The sequence below is a fragment of the Oncorhynchus mykiss genome, chromosome 16, assembly GCF_057628025.1.
Source record: "Oncorhynchus mykiss isolate SJ-2025 chromosome 16, ASM5762802v1, whole genome shotgun sequence".
Classification (NCBI taxonomy): domain Eukaryota; kingdom Metazoa; phylum Chordata; class Actinopteri; order Salmoniformes; family Salmonidae; genus Oncorhynchus; species Oncorhynchus mykiss.
Window position 1 is genome coordinate 42,258,322 of NC_143037.1, and position 20,893 is coordinate 42,279,214.

At 42.4% G+C, this 20,893-nt stretch overlaps 1 protein-coding gene across 2 annotated transcripts; it reads left to right on the forward strand.

Moving 5' to 3' along the window:
• The first annotated feature begins 17,565 nt into the window (after window positions 1-17,565).
• On the forward strand, window positions 17,566-20,606 carry LOC110491939 (N-alpha-acetyltransferase 10). 2 transcript variants are annotated; one of them, XM_090202689.1, is made up of 8 exons: window positions 17,566-17,797; window positions 18,190-18,288; window positions 18,487-18,545; window positions 18,624-18,669; window positions 18,827-18,942; window positions 19,197-19,241; window positions 19,501-19,585; window positions 19,998-20,606. In XM_090202689.1, the coding sequence occupies exons 1-8, from the start codon at window positions 17,777-17,779 to the stop codon at window positions 20,172-20,174; spliced, it is 648 nt and encodes a 215-aa protein (XP_090058815.1). In that variant the 5' UTR covers window positions 17,566-17,776; the 3' UTR covers window positions 20,175-20,606. The 2 variants fall into 2 exon arrangements, with proteins under 2 accessions (XP_090058815.1, XP_090058814.1); XM_090202688.1 differs by having other exon boundaries at window positions 17,572-17,797; window positions 19,501-19,584; window positions 19,988-20,606.
• Window positions 20,607-20,893: the final 287 nt, after the last annotated feature.

A 20,893-nucleotide genomic window follows, 5' to 3' on the forward strand; every position in this document is an offset into this window, starting at 1 on the left:
GTTTAGGACTCAAAACTCAAAGTTTAAGACTTGAGACTTGTTGGTCTTGACTTGAGACTTGACTCAGACTTGCCTGTCTTGACTTGGGACTTGAGTGCTAAGACTTGAGACTTACTTGTGACTTGTAAAACAATGACTTGGTCCCACCTCTGCCCCACCTCTGCGAAAGAGTTTCCCAATACTCCCACTTTCTTTGACGCTGTTAAATTTTCTGATTTCTTATAGCAATTGTACTTTCAAGGATGAATCAGTCTCTAACAAATTGTTTAAAAAGGTTGAGTGCTAGAGATGTAGAATTTTGTGTTTTGATATGAATATTTTACCCAGTAGAAGTATTGTATTGTTAATTGAAGGACTATTGACATCGAGTTCACCAAAGATGATAAACTGAGGATTAATATGTAGTTTGATGCAGTGATGGGGAAGACAGCCTTGAACCTGTAGCCAAAATAAGCTCACTGTCGAACACTACCAATACAAATGTAGTGTGTCCTCCTCTTCATGACAGAATCTGTATTTTGAGTCTTGCTCAATACCCCAAATGCAAAGCATTTTCTTTGTTGACAGAATTTTATACAATATCTTTAACTAAAAGGCTCTTGAATGTGTATCTATTGATGTTTTGCGTGTGAAATTGAAGACTTGCTTTTATTTTATTGTGTTGTCAAAGATATCTTCCCAATACGTTTCAAATTTGTATGGAATCACTGATAGGTTATGGAAATTCAAAGTAAATTGGTATATTTTAGAATGTATTTTATCTTTTATATCCATTTATAGTTTTTTTTTTATATTAGGACGGCATACAGTTAAGTTGTGCTTTCCTTTTTTCATCTTAACTTTCCATTGGGCTTATAGCAGACACCAATTGAGTATGATTTGTAAAAATATCCCCAAAGGTTCCTCACAATATTTCAAAATCAACTTTCCATCCATTTAGAAAAGAAATGTGTAAAAACAGAAATGAGGTTGCCCATCAATTTCAATATGTGCATTGTACCAAATTAGTTTCTTAAGAATTTCCTCCGGATTTTCGTGTGGATAGAATGGGAAGTGTAACCATAGTTATATTGGCTCCTGGAGGAATGGAGATGCATTGTAAAAAGACATTGTGCTGTTTTGGTAGAGAAATGGTTATAATAACGAAAAAGGAGGAGGTTTTGGTAGAGAAATGGTTATAATAACGAAAAAGGAGGAGGTTTTGTGTAAAAATCGGAATGGCTGTATCCATGACGTATTCAAGGTCACATCAAGTGCTTTTAAATTAGTCAGTCTTAGCCCACCCTCTTCAAATTAGTTATACATATATTTTAATGTATTTATCTTAGGTTTATTGTTTTACTGAGTTACAGTTTGTACTTTGAAATAAATAAATTAGGCCCTAATCTATGGATTTCACATGACTGGGAAGGCCCACCCACTTGAGAGCAAGGCCCAGCTAATCAGAATGAGTTTTTCCCCACAAAATGGCTTTTATTACAGACAGAAATACTGTTTCATCAGCTGTCCGGGTGTCTGGTCTCAGAATATTCCGCAGGTGTAACGGCTCTCGTCGAAAGGTGTGGACCAAAGCGCAACGTGGAAAGTGTTCATGATTTTATTATCAAAAAAACACTCAAGCAAAATAACAAAACGAAAACAAAAGCGAACAGTTCTGTCAGGTACAGAACAGAAAACAAGATCCCACAAAACCCAAATGGAAAATGACAACTTATATGTGATCCCCAATCAGAGACAACGATAGACAGCTGCCTCTGATTGGGAACCACACACGGCCAAAAACAAAGAAATAGAAAACATAGACTTTCCCACCCGAGTCACACCCTGACCTAACCAAACATAGAGAATAAAAAGGATCTCTAAGGTCAGGGCGTGACAGTATCCCCTCCCCCCCAAAGTTGCGGCCGCAAACCTGAACCTATAAGGGAGGGTTCGGGTGGGCATCTACTCTGGGTGGGGGTGCCGGTGCGGGACGCAGACCCTGCTCCAATTGAGGCTCCCCCCACTTCGGTGGCGCCTCTGGTGCAGAGATCGTCGCCGGGACCTCCGGACCATAGATCATCGCTGCAGGCTCTTGACTTGGGACCGTCGCTTGAGGCTCCAGACCGGGACCGTCGCTGGAGGCTCCGGACCGGGGAACGTCGCAGGAGGCTCCGGACCACGGATCGACACTGGAGGCTTTGTGCCATGGATCATCACTGCAGGCTCCGTGCCATGGATCATCACTGCACGCTTCGGGCCGTGGATCATCACTGCAGGCTCCGGGCCGTGGATCATCACTGGAGGCTTGATGCCGTGGATCATCACTGGAGGCGTCAGGCCATGGATCATCACTGGAGGCTTCGGGCCATGGATCATCACTGGAGGCTTCGTACGTGGAGCCGGAACAGGTCTCACCCGACTGAGGAGACGTACTGGAAGCCTGGTACGTGGAGCTGCCACAACGTGTCCTGGCTGGATACCCACTTTAGCTCAGTGAGTGTGGAGAGCTGGCACAGGACGCACTGGACTTAATGAAAGCGCACTGGAGGTCTGGAGCGTAGAGCTGGCACAATGCGTCTTGGCTGAATACCCCCTGTAGCACGGCAAGTGCGGGGAGCTGGAACAGGCCGCACTGGGTTGTGCTGGGGAACTGGGGATACCGTGCGTAGAGCTGGCACAGGATATCCTGGGCCAAAGAGACGCACCGGAGACCAGGAGCGCTGAGCCGGCACAATCCAACCTGGCTGAATGCCCACTCTAGCACGGCAACTGCGGGGAGCTGGCACAGAGCGCACCTGGGCTGTGAATGCACACTGGAGACACTGTGCGCACACCGTGCCCATCACCGCATAACACGGTGCCTGACCGGTCACACGGTAAGCATGGGAAGTTGGCTCAGGTCTAAAGGGAGTGGAGGACATCTTGGACCTAGGAGGAGGTAATGGCAGGGGACAATACCCTGCCATGGAAGCAGGCGGAGGCAGCAAATGAGGAAAGGCGACGATACGAGGAGTTAAGACAACGACAGAAGCCCGAGAGACAGCTTGAAAAAAAAAAATTGCGCCAATCTCCCCGTGTGCCTCCCCCGCCACAGTGTCTCCCGACTCCTCCTGTCTCAGCCTCCAGTATTTATGCTGCAATAGTTTGTGTCGGGGGCTAGGGTCAGTCTGTTATATCTGGAGTATTTCTCCTGTCTTATCCGGTGTCCTGTGGGAATTTAAGTATGCTCTCTCTAATTCTCTTCCTCCTTTTCTTTATTTTCTCTCTCTCTTTCTTTCTTTCTCTCTCTCGAAGGACCTGAGCCCTAGGACCATGCCTCAGGACTACCTGGCCTGATGACTCCTTGCTGTCCCCAGTACATCTGGTCATGCTGCTGCTCCAGTTTCAACTGTTCTGCCTGTGGCTATGGAACCCTGACCTGTTCACCGAACATGCTACCTGTCCCAGACCAGCTGTTTTCAACTCTAGAGATACTCTGAATGATCGGCTATGAAAAGCCAACTGAAATGTACTCCTGAGGTGTGTCGTGGAAATTTCCTGTATTTACCAAATCATGAGAGCAAACCACACACAAGTCAGAGTTAGTTATCACAAAGTCCATCTTTAATTATATGAGCTCCATCACAACCCTGTGACTCTCAGATCAATTCAGTGTCTATAAATTAATTCTCTGAGAGTCCCTTACACATTGCAACTGAGATCCTTTATAGCAAAGACACACATAGCCAGACAGCATCGGCATAATTTATCGTTCAGCTTTGTCTCCTAAACTATGTTCTTTTCTCAAACTCAGAACCTAAACAAATCCTCACATCAACAGGCATATATTAAATCCATCCTATCTTGACAAGATCACAGAGACACATTGACTGGCACACAGACATTGTGGAGCCAAGAGATACAAGCTTGACCTCTCCCCTCTCCCCGCCCAAATAACTTAGTCTTGACAGAGACCAGATAACTGCAAACCCCGCCACAGTATTATACAAAAATAAACATTCTGATGAGAAATAACTTACAAACATATGATGAATATAAAACATCTTACCTATGTTACCAACTAATTCAGATTATTCCCCAACATTCCCCTCTCAGGGACACTGTCCCTTCTAAAGAATCAGAATATTAATTCCATACTCAATATTTAAAAATACATACAAATTCAAATCCCCTCAATGTCAAATACCTTAGCTTATATGTAAGCTTTCTCCCTTCTGAAACTAAGTTTACAACCTTTATTCTACAAGACAAACTTGCACATGTTTAATAACACAGAATAATCAATTTGAGGAAATTAAAAACATAACCAATATTTAGAAATGCTCCCTAAGTTACATGAGAACCAGTGTCTAAACACAGGCTTCCTCACAACATATAGGACAGACATCCCTCGAAGTCCTCATTCTCAGAAATATACCCAGGAATAGAGAATAGGTCAGTGAAATCATTCCTATTCCAAATCATAAGTAACAACCCAACTATTTATCCAACCAATATTTAGAATAGCATTTCTCAGTGACTCAAATTTGTCTTATCACTCAAAGTAAAAACCTCAATTTAACACACGTCAATATTAGCAGATTTACTTACATTCAGTATAATTATCCCATAATTCTACTATTAACTTTTTTAATCATGATTATAATACAGATCAGTATCTCAATGCATTCTTAATCTAAATTACTACAATTTACATGGTGTAGACCTCTTCAATCAACATGATACCACAAAAGTATAAACAATTTAATGGCACAGTTGACCAACCCCCCCTCACAGGCACTGATTCTTCTGGCGTCTCTTTCGTTCTTCTTCAGATAGCTTTACAGTTCAAAGTGGACGGCCCATGATAATGTCCCAATTTCAATGTCTCATCTTTACCACTCATGTCTTGTCCATTCGTCAACCAATATACCAGCATCATAAGAAAATGTTAGAACAGATCTTTCTCCATGATCACTCCAAGTGGACTCTCACAGAATGAGAGAAACATGAAAGAAAAGCAGTTGATAGCTTAAATCTGAGACTGTACACCAATTTCTGGCTTGGTTCTTTTCTCTCGGTAGAAGTGGTTCGGGAAAGCCTCCTTCAACGCCTTTGTCACTTTTCTTCAGCCAGTTAGAGGGGGTTTTGAGGTACACACACTATTCGGCCCAATTATCTCTTCCATGCATTAAGATACCGTCTGATGTCACTTTTCATGATAAACCTCGAAAGAACAGATCAGAACAACAGTTTAGTTCAGTTCATTAACTACATGATAAATTATTACTTTTACCAATTATTCTTAATACACATATCTAAACATATTTCACAGAGAATATCAAAACATTCTATTGAAACTATTCTTTCAAATTTGTTTATACTCCCCATCTCACTGTCAACTCCATCGTAGAGCCAAGGATCAAGAAGTTAGACCTATACCTCTCGGGAATAGAACAAAACAAACACAATACAATACACTCAACAATACAATACACTCCTTCACATATCACTTAAGTTGTATAACTTCAATTCAAACCCTCAAAAAACTGAATCCTCCCCCATGTTTTACACACATCTCTCCGTATGAGAGTAATGTAAAACAAAAAAAAACAAAAAAGATATATATATATATATAAAACAAAATTTCAACTAACCTAATCAAATTAAAATCACTAAACTGAAAAAAAATCCACAAAGAAAAATGATTTAACCCCTATGGTCATAGGAAAATAGACTTAAAGCAGCATATCCTTAGTTAAAAACAATGCCCTCTCCCTCTTCACAGTGGTCCAAATTACAAATATGGCTAAGAAACATATTTACCAATTACACAAATTATTTTGAAAGCACTATTACAAATTACCATAAATTCAAATATCCAAATGGCTTTCCAATGCGGATGATCAAGCCACAACGGAAAGTCATCAGAAGGTCATAGGTGATACAAACCCTTCAAAGCAGTGTTTTTCACTATATTAAACAAATTGCAAACAATAATCAACTAGTTCCAACATTTTTGTATTTCCATGTTCCCAGAACATTCCTTTATCAAAAGAATTTGCGTGTGTAATGAAAACTCATAAAATAAAAACTCATTAAAATCCCATGTGGTGAGTGCCCCTTTAAAATACCTTTGCACTAACACAAACAACTTCCAGGCCCTCTTCAATGTGGTAGTTTATGGCCTCAATTTCACTCACTCTCCCCAAGAGTATAGTCCCTGGAAACATTCCAGAGAGAGACAGTGAAATATCCATTTTCCCGGAGAAAACACAAAACACTTAGTTAGTATTCATTACACTACATCGATTCAGAAACTCACACGTGAACTATAAACCAAACCTAATGATAATTCCACTGTACCTCAAATCATTAATCATAAGTTTTAATCAACATCAATGTATATGTATGATACAATGTTTAATTAAGTTAAATCAACTCCTAAAAAAAACTTTAATCAGCAATCTAATAATTTCAACCTGTTAATATCAATTTAGTAAAAACTATCCTGTTTTTTTTAAACAAATCTAAAATCTTTCAAAAGTCGGCGCTGTCTCAACAGCGTAAAAATCAAAACAAACTTATTATTTTTTCCCACTCATATCCACAAAGCTTTCATTCCCCAAAGGTCAATACTGTTCAGCGCATCCCTTAATGATCTTCCTTTAGACTGTACAGGGTCTGAAGTTCCAATGTATGCAGATGATACAGTGATAAATTCATGCAAATAACAAACTACACAAGAACTCACTACTATAATGGTTCAGATGACAAAATTGCTCAGAGACTCATGTTTACATCTCAATAAAATAAAACACAGTCTGCATGTTCCTCAAAAAACAACTACTGATGGAAAAAGCTCCTGGTGGTATCTGATTTTAAGTGCCAAGGCATCATACTTGCTTCCAACCTTTCTTTTTTAAAAAGCAAACAATAAAGGAACTCAAATAACCAAATTCATCCTAGCTAATTTCCCCAAAACATATGAAATTGTTTTGACTATTGCGTTAACAACACTATAATTAAAATCTATGATACTCCCCCACTTATCATACTAGTTTACTAGTTTGGCCCAATCTTGCTTTTCAACATTCATACCCATTCAGTCTTCTGCCAACAGGCTCTCATACTACTCATTCCAGCAATCACCTTTAATGACCTGACATTGTTCCACATAATGGAAACATACTATAATGTTAGACTACATGAACTTTCCTGCTCAAATTAACTGGTGTTACTTAAACAATCAAACCAAGAATCAATAACCATCAGAATCTATTCTCACAATGTCTTACTCACTCACAACTTTCAGATCTCTCTTTCTTACAGCCAAATAAAACCCAATCAACATCTCGCAATCAAAATTGTACTGCTAGAAGTACAGAAAAAGAGTGTACCTGAACAACGGTCAAAACAATTAGAGTAAGGTCATTGTACATTCAAACTAATAACGCAAATTTACGTTATTCTACAACACTGTTCAGCAACTTACCCTGACAATTAGTAGCCAACACAGCAACTAACTATCTTCCATACTTTCAGCTCAACTTACCCTATTCCTTTTTTCCCATTGGGCAAAAATATATAACCCCTCTCATTTCAACGTTTTTCCTTACCTCTATGTAAGATTCAAAACCCAACTTTATAACTTCCTCTTCTCTTTGCTCTTCACACTTATGAAATGTATCCTATTTCTTTAAAAATAACACACGCAGCGGCAAAATTATAACATGCGTAGGTCAATCTATAAGAATGAAAAACATTTCGGTAATCACTTTCTATCGCCATTCTCTCTCCGCTATTATTCAGAATTTATTTAACTTAGGTAACTGTCTTCTCTATTGATACAGTAATTTAAATACGACTCAATTCTCAATACATTATTCCAGCAGATCATTTAGTGAACAGACATCGTCTTGCATCAAAATTCGCTTCGTTATTATTTTAAGTTGAATTAGTCTATCAAAACGTTCAATTTATCCCTTATACAAACACTAGCGACCATAACATTCTGATGAGAAGTAACTTACAAACATATGATGAATATAAAACATCTTACCTATGTTACCAACTAATTCTGATTATTCCCCAACAGGTGCTGTTGCACCCTCGACAACCACTTATTATTATTATTTGACCCTGCAGGTCATCTATGAACATTTGAACATCTTGGCCATGTTCTGTTGTAATCTCCACCCGGCACAGCCTGAAGAGGACTGGCCACCCCTCAAAGCCTGGTTCCGCTCTAGGTTTCTTCATAGGTTCTGGCCTTTCTAGGGAGTTTTTCCTAGCCACTGTGCTTCTACACCTGCTTTGCTTACTGTTTGGGGTTTTAGGCTGGATTACTGTACAGCACTTTGTGACATCAGCTGATGTAAGAAGGGCTTTGTAAATAAATTTGATTGACTTGTGCGCAAAATCTCTTATAGGGTATCTCATGAATCTTAACTTTATATGAGAAGGGATAGACTCTTCACCAAAAAACAGTAGCATGGATGAAGTGAACTTATTTTCTCTGTCCACCATACAGATCAATTGACGTGAACCAACCCCTCCATCGATGTCTTGTGCCACCCGAGAAATAACCCCCTTGATATAGGCGCCCTGCTACGAAAATCCATGCAGGAAACATTCCACTCGGTTACCTTTTTGAACCTTTAACACAAGCTTCTTCTGCTCTGCAGACACACAACTTTTTTTTAAAAACACTTCTTGTGACTCTCACCGACTCCACACTTTCTTCCAACACATTCCAGATGTTCCTGGAGACGATAAATGGATTTCCCAAGTATCATTGATCCAAAACACTGTAACATGTGCGCTGGGAGTCAGGAAGCAAGTTCAGGGAGTGAATCATTTAATAAATAAATGAAAACATAATACAAAACAAGAAAAATTAACAACTCACAGACATGAAACCGAAACAATGATGCCTGGGGAAGGAACCAAAGGGAGTGACATATATATAGGGCAGGTAATCAAGGAGGTGAGTGTCATTATGCGCTGATGTGTGTAACGATGGTGACAGTCACCTGGCTCCGTAACGAGCAGTTTGGTGACCTAGAGGCCAGAGACGGAGCACACGTGACAGGTTTTCTATTTTACAATATATCTTTGCTTCTCTTGTTTCCCTTTTTCTTCGCCACTGTAACCCATTCATTCTCACTTTCTGTGCTATTAGCTTCACTCGACACACTAGCCGTTTCAAACAAAACCTCAGTTTCCGCCATCTTCCGTCCCACTCCTTCCAGCTGATCGTAATCTGGCTCCGGTCACTGATTTCGTCTGCGAAAAGAGCATGGAGGTGAGGAGGAGCATAACGTGATCTGGAAGTTTAGGGAGGAAGGAGCAGTTGGGGCATAGAGTCCGATAAGGTTGAGGGCTGTGATAAAAGATTTGATTGGGGTTGTTGTCAATGCTAAAGTGTTAAGAGATGGGAGCTTGTTGGTGTTCTGTAAGGACATGGCGCAGAGGGAAAAAGCTCTCAATAGGGAAGTGTAAGGTGGTGTGGAGCAGCTGGACAGATCAAGCCCTGAAATGTCCATCCCTAACTATAACATTTTCGACAAGATAGAACTGCCAAAGGGGGCGGAGTGGCAATATACTGCAGGGATAGCCTGCAGAGTTCTGTCACACTATCCAGGTCTGTGCCCAAACAAGTCGAGCTTCTACTTCTAAAAATCCACCTTTCCAGAAACAAGTCTCTCACCGTTGCCGCTTGCTATAGACCACCCTCCGCCCCCAGCTGTGCCCTGGACACCATATGTGAATTGATTGCCCTCCATCTATCTTCAGAGCTCGTGCTGCTAGGTGACCTAAACTGGGACATGCTTAACACCCCGGCATCCTACAATCTAGGCTTGATGCCCTCAATCTCACACAAATTAACACGGGCACCCTCGTAGATATCATCCTAACCAACTTGCCCTCCAAATACACCTCTGCTGTCTTCAACCAAGATCTCAGAAATCACTGCCTCATTGCCTGCATCCGTAATGGGTCTGCGGTCAAATGACCATCCCTCAGCACCGTCAAACGCTCCCTAAAACACTTCAGCGAGCAGGCCTTTCTAATCAATCTGGCCCGGGTATTGTGGAAGGATATTGACCTCATCCCGTCAGTAGAGGATGTTTGGTTATTCTTTAAAAGTGCCTTCCTCACCATCTTGCCAGCAGCATACCACCCTGCATACCACCGCTGGCTTATTCTGAAGCCTAGCAGGGTTGGTCCTGGATGGGAGACCAGATGCTGCTGAAAGTGGTGTTGGAGGGCCAGTAGGAGGCACTCTTTCCTCTGGTCTAAAAACAAAATAATATCCCAATGCCCCTGACACTGCCCTGTGTAGGGTGCTGTCTTTCGGATGGGACGTTAAACGGGTGTCCTGACTCTCTGAGGTCATTAAAGATCCCATGGCACTTATCATAAGAGTAAGGTTGTTAACCCCGGTGTCCTGGCTAAATTCCCAATCTGGCCCTCAAACCATCATGGTCACCTAATAATCCCCAGTTTACAATTGGCTCATTCATCCCCCTCCTCTCCCCTGTAACTATTCCCCAGGTCGTTGCTGCAAATGAGAACGTGTTCTCAGTCAACTTACCTGGTAAAATAACGGATAAATAAAAAATAAATCTTAAATAAGCATGCCCCACTCAAAAAAATTTAGAACGAGGAACAGATATAGCTCTTGGTTCACTCCAGACATGACTGCCCTTGACCAGCACTAAAACATCATGTGGCGGACTGAATTAGCATCAAATAGCCCCTGTGATATGCAACTTTTCAGGGAAGTTAGGAACCAATATACACAGGCAGTTATGAAAGCCAAGGCTAGCTTTTTCAAACAGAAATTTGCATCCATGTGCAACAAACTCAAAAAAGTTCTGGGACGCTGTAGTCCATGGAGAATAAGGGCACCTCCTCCCAGCTGCCTGCTGCACTGAGTCTAGGAAACACTGTCACCACTGATAAATCCATGATAATTGAGAATTTCAACAAGCATTTTTCTACGGCTAGCCATGCTTTCCACCTAGCTACTCCTACCCCGGTCAACCGCCCTGCACCCCCCACAGCAACTCGCCCAAGCCTCCCCCATTTCTCCTTCACCCAGTCCTCCTCCTCTTCAAAGGGGGAGACACTCTAGACCAAAACTGCTACAGACCTATATCTATCCTACCCTGCCTTTCTAAGGTCTTCGAAAGCCATGTTAACAAACAGATCACTGACCATTTCGAATCCCACCGTACCTTCTCCGCTATGCAGTCTGGTTTCCGAGCTGGTCACCTCAGTCACTCTTGCTGCTGGTGATTCTTTGATCCACCTCTACGCAGACGACACCATTCTGTATACTTCTGGCCCTTCTTTGAACACTGTGCTACCTAACCTCCAGACAAGCTGCAATGCCATACAACTCTCTTCCGTGGCCTCCAACTGCTCTTAAATGCAAGCAAAACTAAATGCATCCTCTTCAACCGGTCGCTGCCCGCAACTGCCTGCCCGTCCAGAATCACTACTCTGGACGGTTCTGACTTAAAATATGTGGACAACTACAAATACCTAGGTGTCTGGTTAGACTGTAAACTCTCCTTCCAGACCCACAATAAGCATCTCCAATCCAAAATTAAATCTAGAATCAGCTTCCTATTTCGCAACAAAGCATCCTTCACTCATGCCAAACACACCCTCGTAAAAGTGACTATCCTACCAATCCTCGACTTCGGCGATGTCATTTACAAAATAGCCTCCAACACTCTACTCAACAAAGGGGATGCAGTCTACCACAGTGCCATCCATTTTGTCACCAAAGCCCCATATACTACCCACGACTGCAACCTGTACGCTCTCGTTGGCTGGCCCTCACTTCATACTCGTCGCCAAACCCACTGGCTCCAGGTCATCTACAAGTCTTTGCTAGGTAAAGCCCCGCCTTATGTCAGTTCACTGGTCACCATAGCAGCACCCACCCGCAGAATGCACTCCAGCAGGTATATTTCACTGGTAACCCCAAAGCGAATTCCTCGTTTCGTCGCCTTTCCTTCCAGTTCTCTGCTGCCTATGACTGGAACGAACTGCAAAAATCACTGAAGCTGGAGACTCATATCTCCCTCACTAACTTCAAGCACCAGCTGCCAGAGCAGCTCACAGATCATTGCACCTGTACATAGCCCGTCTTTAAATAGCCCATCCAACTACCTCATCCTCATCCCCATACTGTATTTATTAATTTAGCTCCTTTGCATCTCTTTACTTGCACATTCATCTTCTGCACATCTATCACTCCCGTGTTTAATTGCTACAGTTGAAGTCGTAAGTTTACATACACTTAGGTTGAAGTCATTAAAACTATTTTTTCAACCATTCCACTAATTTCTTGTTAACAAACTATAGTTTTGGCAAGTTGGTTAAGACATCTACTTTGTGCATGACACAAGTCATTTTTCCAACAATTGTTTACAGACTGATTATTTCACTTATAATTCACTGTATCACAATTCCAGTGGGTCAGAAGTTCACATACACTAAGTTGACTGTGCCTTTAAACAGTTTGGAAAATTCCAGAAAATGATGTCATGGCTTTAGAAGCTTCTGATAGGCTAATTGACATAATTTTAGTAAATTGGAGGTGTACCTGGGGATATATTTCAAGGCCTACCTTCAAACTCAGTGCCTCTGCTTGACATCATGGGGAAATCAAAAGAAATCCGCCAAGAAATTGTAGACCTCCACAAGTCTGGTTCATCTTTTGGGAGAAATTTCTAAATGCCTGAAGGTACCACGTTCACCTGTACAAACAATAGTATGCAAGTATAAACACCATGAGACCACGCATCCGTCATACCGCTCAGGAAGGAGACGTGTTCTGCCTCCTAGAGATGAACGTACTTTGGTGCGAAAAGTGCAAATCATTCCCAGAACAACAGCAAAGGACCTTGTGAAGATGCTGGGGGAAACAGGTACAAAAGTATCTATATTCACAGTAAAACGAGTCCTGAAAGGCCGCTCAGCAAGGAAGAAGCCACTGCTCCAAAACCAGACTACTGTTTGCAACTGCACATGGGGACAAAGATCATACTTCTTTGAGTAATGTCCTCTGGTCTGATGAAACAAAATATAACTGTTGGCCATAATGACCATCGTCATGTTTGGAGGTTAAAGGGGGAGGCTTGCAAGTCGAAGAACATCATCCCAGACGTGAAGCACGGGGGTGGCAGCATCATGTTGTGGGGGTGCTTTGCTGCAGGAAGGACTGGTGTACTTCACAAAATAGATGGCATCATGAGAGAAGAAAAGGATGTGGCTATATTGAAGCAACATCTCAAGACATCAGTCAGGAAGTTAAAGCTTGATGGCAAATGGGTCTTCCAAATGGACAATGACCCCAAACATACTTCCAAAGTTGTGGAAAAATGGCTTAAGGACAACAAAGTGAAGGTATTGGAGTGGCCATCACAAAGCCCTGACCTCAATCCCATAGAAAATTTGTGGGCAGAACTGAAAAAGCGTGTGCGAGCAAGGAGGCCTCCAAACCTAACTCAGTTACACCAGCTCTGTCAGGGGGAATGGGCCAAAATTCACCCAATTTATTGTGGGAAGCTTGTGGAAGGCTCCCCGAAACATTTGACCCAAGTTAAACTATTTAAAGGCAATGTTACCAAATACTAATTGAGTGTATGTAAACTTCTGACCCACTGGGAATGTGATGAAAGAAATAAAAGCTGAAATAAATCATTCTCTTTACTATTATTCTGACATTTCACATTCTTAAATAAAGTGGTGATCCTAACTGACCTAAGATATGGAATTTTTACTAGGATTCAATGTCAGGAATTGTGAAAAACTGAGTTTAAATGTATTTGGCTAAGGTGCATATAAACTTCCAACTTCAACTGAATATCGTAATTACCTCGCCACTATGGCCTATTTATTGCTTTACCTCCCTTATCTTACCTCATTTGCACACACTGTATATAGACTTTTTTTCTCTACTGTATTATTGACTTCATGTTTGTTTATTCCATGTGGAACTCTGTGTTGTTGTATGTGTCGAATTGCTACGCTTCATCTTGGCCAGGTCGCAGTTGTAAATGAGAACTTGTTCTCAACTAGCCTACCTGGTTTTAATAAAGGTGAAATAAAATACATTTTTAAAAAGCAGGGAAGCAGTGGATTAAAGGGGGGATAACAGGAGGGCCTGTGGGTCTCAGCAGTAAAGAGGTAAGCAACAATATGAGAGGAGGTGTTCTAATGGATGCTCAAAGATTGCAAGAAACAAGGGGTGGGGTTAGGGTAGACAGCCAGTCTATTCTGTTACACGTCAAGGACCGGGTACTGACAAATACAGTAAGCATAGGATATATGAGTTATTATGTGAGGGCTTTATGTACCAACGCCTTTAAGATGCTATAACTGCCAGAGGTTTGGGCATGTGGCAGCAGCCTGTAAACAGATAAAGAGGAGTGCAAGACGTGGAGGGGAGCATGAGTATGGGAAATGTGGGGATGGTGTACAACCAAAGGGTTGCAGCTGTGGGGGTGCTCATAGTGTGGCATATAGCGGGTGTGAGGCAATGAAGCAGGCAGTGGAGGTGCAAGTAAGAGAGTGCAGAGTAAGAGTAAAAGTGAGAGTAAGAGTGCAGAGAAGGGTGTCATATGCTGAGGCAGTGAGGCTGGTCCAGGTAGATACAGGTTCAAGGGAGAGATGGGTAGGAGCATCTAGACCGGGGGTGATATGGTATACATTGATAAGAGAAAGCTTGTGACGTTCATAGTAGGAGCTATCAATAGCACTGCTAAAGTAGACATGGGTTGACATGGGAAGAGGTTTGAGATTACGTCAATCAGCCGAGGGTGGAGTCTTACTATTGTAAGACTATTGTATTACTGGATCTTAGTTATGATGTTAATACTACAATGGAATGTTCGAAGTCTGTTGGCTAATGGGCAGGAATTCAAGCAGTTCATTGTAGATATGCCAGCTAAGGCTGATGTGATTTGTGTGTAGGAAACATGACTCAAACCGACTGTGGAGTTTATCATACAGGGATATGTGGGGAGGTGGGGTGCCACTTTCATAAAGAAAGGACTTCCCTATAGGATGCAAGGCAAAGGTATTGAACAGGAATATGTGGAGGTGTGGTTGAGAGGAGGGATGCTAGTGGTAGTGAACTACTATAATCCCTGTCAGATATTGGACCTGGAAGTGCTGGAGAGGGTGGAGGGCCAGGATAGAAGTACGGTAATGTGGTGTGGATATTTCAATGCCCACAATATGCTCTGGGGGGGGAAACAGGTGGATGGAATTGGCCAAGTGATGGACAATTTGATAGTAATCAAAGATATGGTGTGCCTGAATGATGGCCGAGGGACCAGGATTGATGTAGCCACAGGGAAAGAGTTTGCCTCGGAACTCACTCTGGTATCTAGTGCGATGGCAGGAATCTGTGAGTGGGAGGTATGGGAGGAGTCGACAGTAGGGAGTGATCATTACCCCATAGTATGCACAGTAGGCCAGAGGGAGGAGGAGGTGTCAATGGGTCAAGGAGGCAGGTGGGTGTTTGGAAGGGCAAAGTGGGATCAGATTCAGGAGCTGAGTGAACAGGTGATGGCTTGGGTGGATATGAGAGAGGATGTGGATAGTATGAATAACTGGGTGAGAACAGCGTTAGTGGGGGCAGCTACTGAGATACCTAAGAGTTCAGGGAGGAGGAAAACAGTCCCATGGTGGACGGATGTGTGTGGGGAAATGGTGAGGAGTAAGAACACGGCATTTAGAGCCCTGAAAAGGATGCATAACTTCCAACATCTGATTCGGTATAAACAGGCCCTGATGAGGAGAACTATTCGTCAGGCAAAGAGGTCAAAGTTGGCATCGGGTCTATGACATCATTGAAAGGCGACACCTGTAGGAGAAGTATGGGGGATGATTAAGAGGATGAGTGGGGTCAGAAGGGAGTGGGATTATCCAGTGTTGACGAGCGGGAAGGATGTGGTAGTAACAGATGAGGAGAAGGCATAGATGAGGGCCTAAGCATTTGTCCAAGTGCATAGCTCGGGCTAATTTGTCAGAGGAGGTGCAGAGGGAGAGGGAGAGAACGAGAGAGGATTATCCTGGAGAGCTGGATAGGAGGGAGGAAGTAAATGATGCGTTGAATGCACCATTTACCATGGCAGAGGTGAAAAGGGAAAAGGGAAATAGGCAAGGCTGGGTTAACTTCACCTTGGAAAGATGAGGTGTGCTGTGTTATGTTGGCCCATCTTAATGATGAGGCACTGGATAAGGTATTGGTGTTGTACAACAGTGTGGGAGGAGGGGAAACTACTAGGCAGTTGGAAGGAGGCAGTAGTGGTACCAATCCAGAAGCCAGTAGAGGACCCAACGAGGCATCGGCCAATCGCTTTAACATCACATGTATGTAAGATTATGGAACATATGATTGCGGAGAGGTTAACTTACATCCTGGAGAGCAGGGGGTTAGTATCGCCACATCAGAGTGGGTTCAGGAAGGGTAGGGGAACTATCGACCCAGTGCTCTGCTTAGAAGCAGAGGTCAGGAAGGCTCAGGTGAACAAGGAGACTGTTGTAGCTGTCTTTTTTTATGTGGAGAAGGTGTATGATATGATGTGGAAGGAGGGGTTGTTAATTAAGCTTGATATTATGGGGGTAGGAGGAAGAATGTACAACTGGATAAAGAATGTCTGGTTTGGAAGGTCTATCCAGGTGAGGGTGGGGAGGTACAGTGGGGAGGGTGGGGAGGTACAGTGGGGAGGGTGGGGAGGTACAGTGGCAAGAAAAAGTATGTGATGGCCATACTGTTGGCCTTGCAGCGGGTGGAGGAAGTCAAGCCAGACAGAGTTGTTATTTGCTCTGATTCATGTGCAGTGTTAATGAGTCTCCAGTCCTTTAGATCACGTAGCAGACAAGACCTGCTATATGAGGTGCTACAAACCCATGGCAAGATTAAACAGATGGGTATACAGATAAGATTTACTTGGGATACAGCCATGTGGGGGCGGAGGGGAACGAGGCAGTTGATGTACTGGCTAAACAAGCGCTTAGTAGTGGGGATGTTGATGTTGTAGTTTCAATGAGCAATGCAGAGGTAAAAAGCCGGATATGGACAGTGATGGTGCAGAGATGGCAGGAGCAGTGGAATAGAAATACTAATTTAATTCAAGTACAGAGGCAAGTCGGGGAGAACGGCAGGAAGGGACAGAAGAGGGGAGGATATTTTTTACAAGATTAAGGGTGGGACACAGTCGGTTAAATAAGTGCTTAAATGTGATAGGAAAGCATCCAACAAAAAAGTGTGGTTATTGCCAGGAAACAGAGACTGTGGAGCATGTGTGGGCAGTATCATAGGGAAAGAGAGAGGCTGAGAACTGATATGAGGGAGAGGGCATACAGGAAATTATTTTAAAGAGTATATTGAGTAGAACGTCATTAGATATTGTCCCAAATATTTTATATTTTTTAAGAGTAAGAAGGGGCTGGCAGGTAGGATGTCGTTTCTCCTTGTATCTGGCTCACACTCCAGTACAGTAGGTGGCGATAATGCACCATAATGCTAGATGCCAACTGCCGATAAACCCCACCGAAGATGAAGCTGGATTCCTTCTAGCCATGAGCCCTAGAGGCGGGACTTACCTATCATTAACTTCCGGTTAAGCGCATGCTTCCTCTTCGGTTTAACTTGCTAAGTAGCTAACTAACACTCCTGAAACATAATCTAAGACAACGTTAGGAGTTCATAGCTTGAACACTTTACCCCCATTATTTATATTTTTCATCATCTGAACGTGTGACGGTCAAAGAAAACATGAATATTCGCAACGCAAGGGTAAGTGAGAAGCACTGTCGACCATGCAACACTGTGCTAGTTTACCTTAGCTAGATAGCCACCCATCGCTAATAATAACAATCCAAGGGTTTCTGATAGCTCCACTTATGCATGCCATGTCAAACTGTGAGCCAACTAGCCTATTTAGCTAGCTACTATTTAAATGGATTGCTTATACAGTAACTATCAACAAAGTAAACAGGAGAAGTGCCACTTGAAGTGTAGTTAACGTTAGCTTACTATTGTCAATAGTGATATTTTGACTGAGTCTGGAGTGGGGACACATATCTCTTCTTGTAGTCCCTTTTCTGAAGTGTTCTAGCTAACTAACGTTAAAGTAATTGTTTCAGTCAGTATCCATACCATTGACATTCCTTGTTCTGTTTCCTCAGCCGGAGGACCTTATGAACATGCAGCACTGCAACCTGCTGTGTCTCCCAGAGAACTACCAGATGAAGTACTACTTCTACCACGGACTGTCCTGGCCGCAGGTTAACATGGCTTCCTCTTCAGCAGACAACTCCATCACCACTTGACTCAAGTCTTTGTCCTGGCATTCAATCAGTCACAAATTGAATCTAACTTATCAGAAGGAGTGACGGGTTCGATTTAGGCCTAGTTGTTACTAGATGTCTGTGTAACTCAGTGTATCTATCTCTAACATCACCTTGTCTTTGCTCTTCTTTCAGCTCTCCTACATCGCAGAGGATGAGAATGGCAAAATAGTGGGATATGTTTTGGCCAAGATGTGAGTATACTACAGATCTTATCTCATGTCATTGTTTGTCAGTCTCTATCAAGCCCTCACTCTTTATGTGGTATGCAGGGAGGAGGATCCAGATGATGTCCCCCATGGTCACATCACGTCCCTGGTGAGTCTTGGTTATGTATTGTTCATTGTAGTACTTAATTGAAGAGGGGGTGGCGTGCGTGCCCTATCATCTGCAGCACTTGTCAGGTTGTTTAGGTGCGGTTGTTGAGTAACAGGAAGGATTATTAACAACGGTTTGGATTGTCTCTGTCGCTCAGGCTGTCAAGCGCTCTCACAGACGTTTGGGACTAGCTCAGAAGCTGATGGACCAAGCCAGTCGAGCTATGATTGAAAACTTCAACGCCAAATATGTCTCACTTCATGTCCGGAAAAGGTAGTGCAGTGTGCTGGATGTCTGTGTTGGACTTCAATGAGATGGTTCTATTTCAAGTCGTTTTTATATGACTCTTAGATAAGAATTTCCACATAAGTTTTTGTAATGGAATGCTGCTCTTCTGTTCTCTAGAAGTGTAGCCAGAAGATCATTTAAATACAGAGAGACATTGTTCGTGTCAGATCATCCTTAAGTGGTATATGTTTGTTCACAAATAACTTGAATTGCATCCATCTAATTTTCTCCTACTGCAGTAACCGAGCGGCCTTGCACCTGTACTCAAACACACTGAAATTCCAGTAAGATCTCCTTCTATCCTTGTGAAAACAAACCCTCTTAAAGCAAATGCATATGTAATATAGATGTTCCATGTCAGCCTCCTATTCAAACCGACGTTTATTCAGGGACTGTGGGTCATATTCCCTAATGATACTCTTTGCATTCAAATTCATTTATTTTTGCTCTTATTTAACCAGGTATTGTTTGCAGTGATGCAATGTACATGTATAATATGTTGTTGGTCACTCACTTACAAATCATTTCCTTTCTCTTTCATAGGATTAGTGAAATAGAGCCCAAGTACTATGCAGATGGGGAGGATGCCTATGCCATGAAGAGAGACCTAGCCCACATGGCTGATGAGGTGAATTTTTAATTTTACTATTTCCCTTTATCCAGCAGCATGGCTTTTATTGGGCGTAATCCAACCACCTTTGTCTTACCCAGTGTTTTGCATACAGGCGCTTTGACCACCTTCGTCTCACCCAGTGTTTTGCATACGCTTTTCCCCGAAGGGTGCGTCCTATATTCTATTCTCCCTCATGGATTTAAAAGTAATAGACTGGTGTGAGCAGTATGGTGCAAACTCCCTCCCACCGTGCTTGCTTTTAAATGCATGAACTGGAGTGAACAAGTGCACACTTCTGGATGAAGGGTAGAGAATCGTAACGCAGTCATGAGCCACTCTCTTTACCTGAGGGTTAAGGTCAACCTTTCCTTTTTGTCAACTGAATTTTGACCGTTTTGTCTGTTGTTTCTGTCTATGGGTCCCACAGTTGAGGAAGCCAGGAATGAAGGCCCTGGGTCAGGAGGCACCTACAGCTACGACCACACCCGGTGACCAGGAGAAAGAGGGAGAGGGGGACAGCGGAGGAGAGAACAAAGACCTCAGTGAAGTTAGCGAGGCCACAGAGAGCACAGACGTCAAAGATTCATCCTCCGATTCACAATGACTCAGCCATCTTTAGTAGCCATTTTTAAATTTGCCGTCAAATATACTTACTATACTTTTTATCTCACATAAAGGGAAAAATGATACCCAGTGGCAGTCCGCTTCTCCATTCACTTCTGTTACTTTTACAGCGTAAAGTAAAAGTAGATTTTTTTTTACTAAAATAGCATTTCTCTCTCGACATTAGTGATACAATGTGATTGAAAGAAATTACTTTGCAACTGAAATGACAAGTTGATGTTGAGCTCAAATTCACAACTGGTTCTTAAAAGGTTGTTTTGGGCTTGATGCTGTCACTACTACTGTTTTCAACCCCCCCACTCACCCATGAAATCAACACATTTTGAAAAAAATAACCTCTGTTTTTGGGTGTGACTTAATGAGATCTGTGAAATATTCTTCAAAATGCTGAAAATAAAAGTTTCAAGTAATACTTTTTGTAGTGGCATTCTTTTTTTCTAGGTTTGAAATTGCAACTATTTAAGGTTGAAATTCTAAGAATGACCACCAGGTCGTACTGTTGTGAGTAGAATGCATACAACGCTTACAGTAGTGAGACTTTACAACTAGTAATAAGACTAGGGACATATTCAGACCAGGGTTTCAGTTAGCTGGCTAAATTAGGCAGTATGCATTTTGAAAACATACGGAATTGTTTGAAACCTGAATATTTATTTCATGTTATGAGGCATTTCTTCCCTTGCTTCAAAGTAGCCTACA